This window comes from Larimichthys crocea, unplaced genomic scaffold (assembly GCF_000972845.2).
Source record: "Larimichthys crocea isolate SSNF unplaced genomic scaffold, L_crocea_2.0 scaffold81547, whole genome shotgun sequence".
Taxonomy (NCBI): Eukaryota; Metazoa; Chordata; class Actinopteri; family Sciaenidae; genus Larimichthys; species Larimichthys crocea.
The window spans coordinates 1-2,208 of NW_020860743.1; the positions used below are offsets into that span (position 1 = coordinate 1).

The 2,208-nt window shown below is 36.6% G+C and overlaps 1 protein-coding gene across 3 annotated transcripts; it reads left to right on the forward strand.

Moving 5' to 3' along the window:
• Positions 1–401: 401 nt before the first annotated feature.
• LOC113745485 (cell death-inducing p53-target protein 1 homolog) lies at positions 402–1,773 on the forward strand. 3 transcript variants are annotated; one of them, XM_027277023.1, is made up of 4 exons: positions 402–539; positions 665–706; positions 904–1,051; positions 1,158–1,773. In XM_027277023.1, exons 1-4 carry the CDS (start codon positions 473–475, stop codon positions 1,261–1,263), a joined length of 363 nt encoding a protein of 120 aa, XP_027132824.1. In that variant the 5' UTR covers positions 402–472; the 3' UTR covers positions 1,264–1,773. The 3 variants fall into 3 exon arrangements, with proteins under 3 accessions (XP_027132824.1, XP_027132825.1, XP_027132826.1); XM_027277024.1 differs by having other exon boundaries at positions 668–706; XM_027277025.1 differs by lacking the exon at positions 665–706.
• Positions 1,774–2,208: the final 435 nt, after the last annotated feature.

Sequence of the window (2,208 nt, forward strand, 5' to 3'; positions counted from 1 at the left end):
TTCTCTCTCAGTCCTGTGCAGAGATTTTTTTTCTCACGCATTTCACTACATTGTCAGTACACTTGGCACTACCCTGGAGAGTGATAGCCACTACCCACAGTGTTAGGGCAGTTTCAACATACATTCAAAACCACAGTGGTTTGTTTGCATTAGTTGTTAACAGGTGTGTTGGCAAAGTTACATGCAAATAAATTGTTAAAAAAAAACAAAAAAAACACTGTGAGCCCAGGACAATGGGAATCTTCTGGTCTTTTAGTTTCACGTTTGGCAATCAGCTGTTTACAATCTAAACTGGAAATCAAATGTCACCAAACCAGCTTGCCTTATGCATGGACCATCATCATAAAAACAGGTCAAAGCTGTTTAGCAACCTCTTTCTCGGCAATCAGTTTACTCATTTAACTACTCTGTTCAACATTTATTTCCTGCACCTGTAGCAGATATCATGGAAAAGTGACCTCCTCCTCCAGAAATGTCTGCACCGCCGTACCCTGGCCCCCCTATGGGTGTGTACCAAGCTCAGCCTACCATCCAAATTGGTAAGATATCAGACACCCTTCATCTGTGTGATTTATTACCTGCTTGTTGTAATGTTGCTATTATTTCTTGAGCTATTCCTCACTTGAGCTTCTTTATCATTCTGTTATTTAAAACCTCTCTTAAGCAGTTTCTCAACCTGCTTACCAACCCCAGGTTGTCTATTCTGGTGAGTATCACTCTTCTAGATAGAATAGAATAGAATAGATACTTTAGTTTTTCTTTAGTTTCAAGTTTTACATGCATTTTTACCCAAAATACAACCACACACACACACAAAGGGTTCATAGACATGCAAATGTGGAGAGAGGGTGGATCCCCAAGTACTACTGCCCCTCACTAGTTCGCTGTGTGTCTTCCTCATAGTGAACCATGTGGCGGTGGTGCAGCACCTGCCAACCGATTGTCCCGCACAGATGACGTGTCCTCACTGCCAAACCTCTGCTCTCACTAGAACTGAGTACAGAAATGGTACGCGCACATGGGTGTGCTGTGTCTTAATAGGGCTTTTCCTGTGAGTAGGAACAAAACACACACACATACACACAGCCATAAATTAAAATTGTGTACACATTGACGATTAAATATTATTTTGACTTTATTCTGATACACTACACCAGGTGCTGGCCTTGCTGTTTCATGCCGTTCTGCATGGATTCTTGCAAGGATGAGGTACATGTCTGCCCCTCCTGTAACAACGTCCTGTACACCGATAAACGCAGGTGAAACAGCACTGCTGGGTAAACTTTCCTGAAGCTGAAGAAGTCTAACATAAACATAAAATAAATAAACATAAGCATTAGAGACAAGCACTTTTTTAAACTCTATGCTTGTTTAACATGCTGCATTACTTTGTATTGTGCATATGCGTAGTACAAACAGCTGTGATTCTTTCTTTTCTTTTGTTGATTTAAAATGTGTTATCATGTTACCCAAATAAATGTAAACATACATATGTGAAATCTAATTATCATCATATTTTTTCTTGATCTGAGTGATGTCTCAATATAATATATTTCAGTGTTAAATATAAGTATCAATGCACATTTAATGACATACTGACATTAAAAAGCAGCTACATGGTGATGATGTATGATAATCATATCATCAAGTGAAATTGTTTACGGATTTAACTCTGTTAATAATTGAAGGCCAGTCTTATTTCTGCAATAATACCCAAAATCACTGCTTGTACCATGAAATTATTCAAATGAATAAATTCCCAATTAATCACCACTGAATTGTAAATTACATTGTTTCTTTCTTGACTTTGTCACGTATAAATTATCATATACTTTTAAAGGTTATAGGTCAAAGGTTTTAAATTAGGAAACACATTTAATGCATTTTATATTTAAATCCGTTTATATTGGTAATATGTGAACAGGTTTTAACCTAAATCAAATTAGCCCTTCCACAACTTTCTCGGTTGCCTATAACAGCCTGTGGACTAATTTCTACATGAGGGATATACAAATTTAAATCAAGTCATGCAGCATATTGCCCAAAGCACATGCTGTACATTTTATATATTTTGTTATTTGTTTCAAAGGTAAAGATGAGATGATCAAATAAATAAAGTTACTCTTATTTTGTCTTTGTCTTTGATTTATTCAACCGAGTAAGAGTAAAATGAGGTTAAGAAGACAATATGAGCATACACATGTAAGA

What these genes read in the sequence shown, in the direction of transcription:
- LOC113745485 (XM_027277023.1), top strand. Translation starts at nt 473, where the DNA reads ATGTCTGCACCGCCGTACCCTGGCCCCCCTATGGGTGTGTACCAAGCT. An exon ending in TCAGCCTACCATCCAAATTG is followed by an intron (nt 540 to 664) that starts GTAAGATATCAG and finishes ACCTCTCTTAAG; the next exon opens with CAGTTTCTCAACCTGCTTAC. An exon ending in ACCCCAGGTTGTCTATTCTG is followed by an intron (nt 707 to 903) that starts GTGAGTATCACT and finishes TCTTCCTCATAG; the next exon opens with TGAACCATGTGGCGGTGGTG.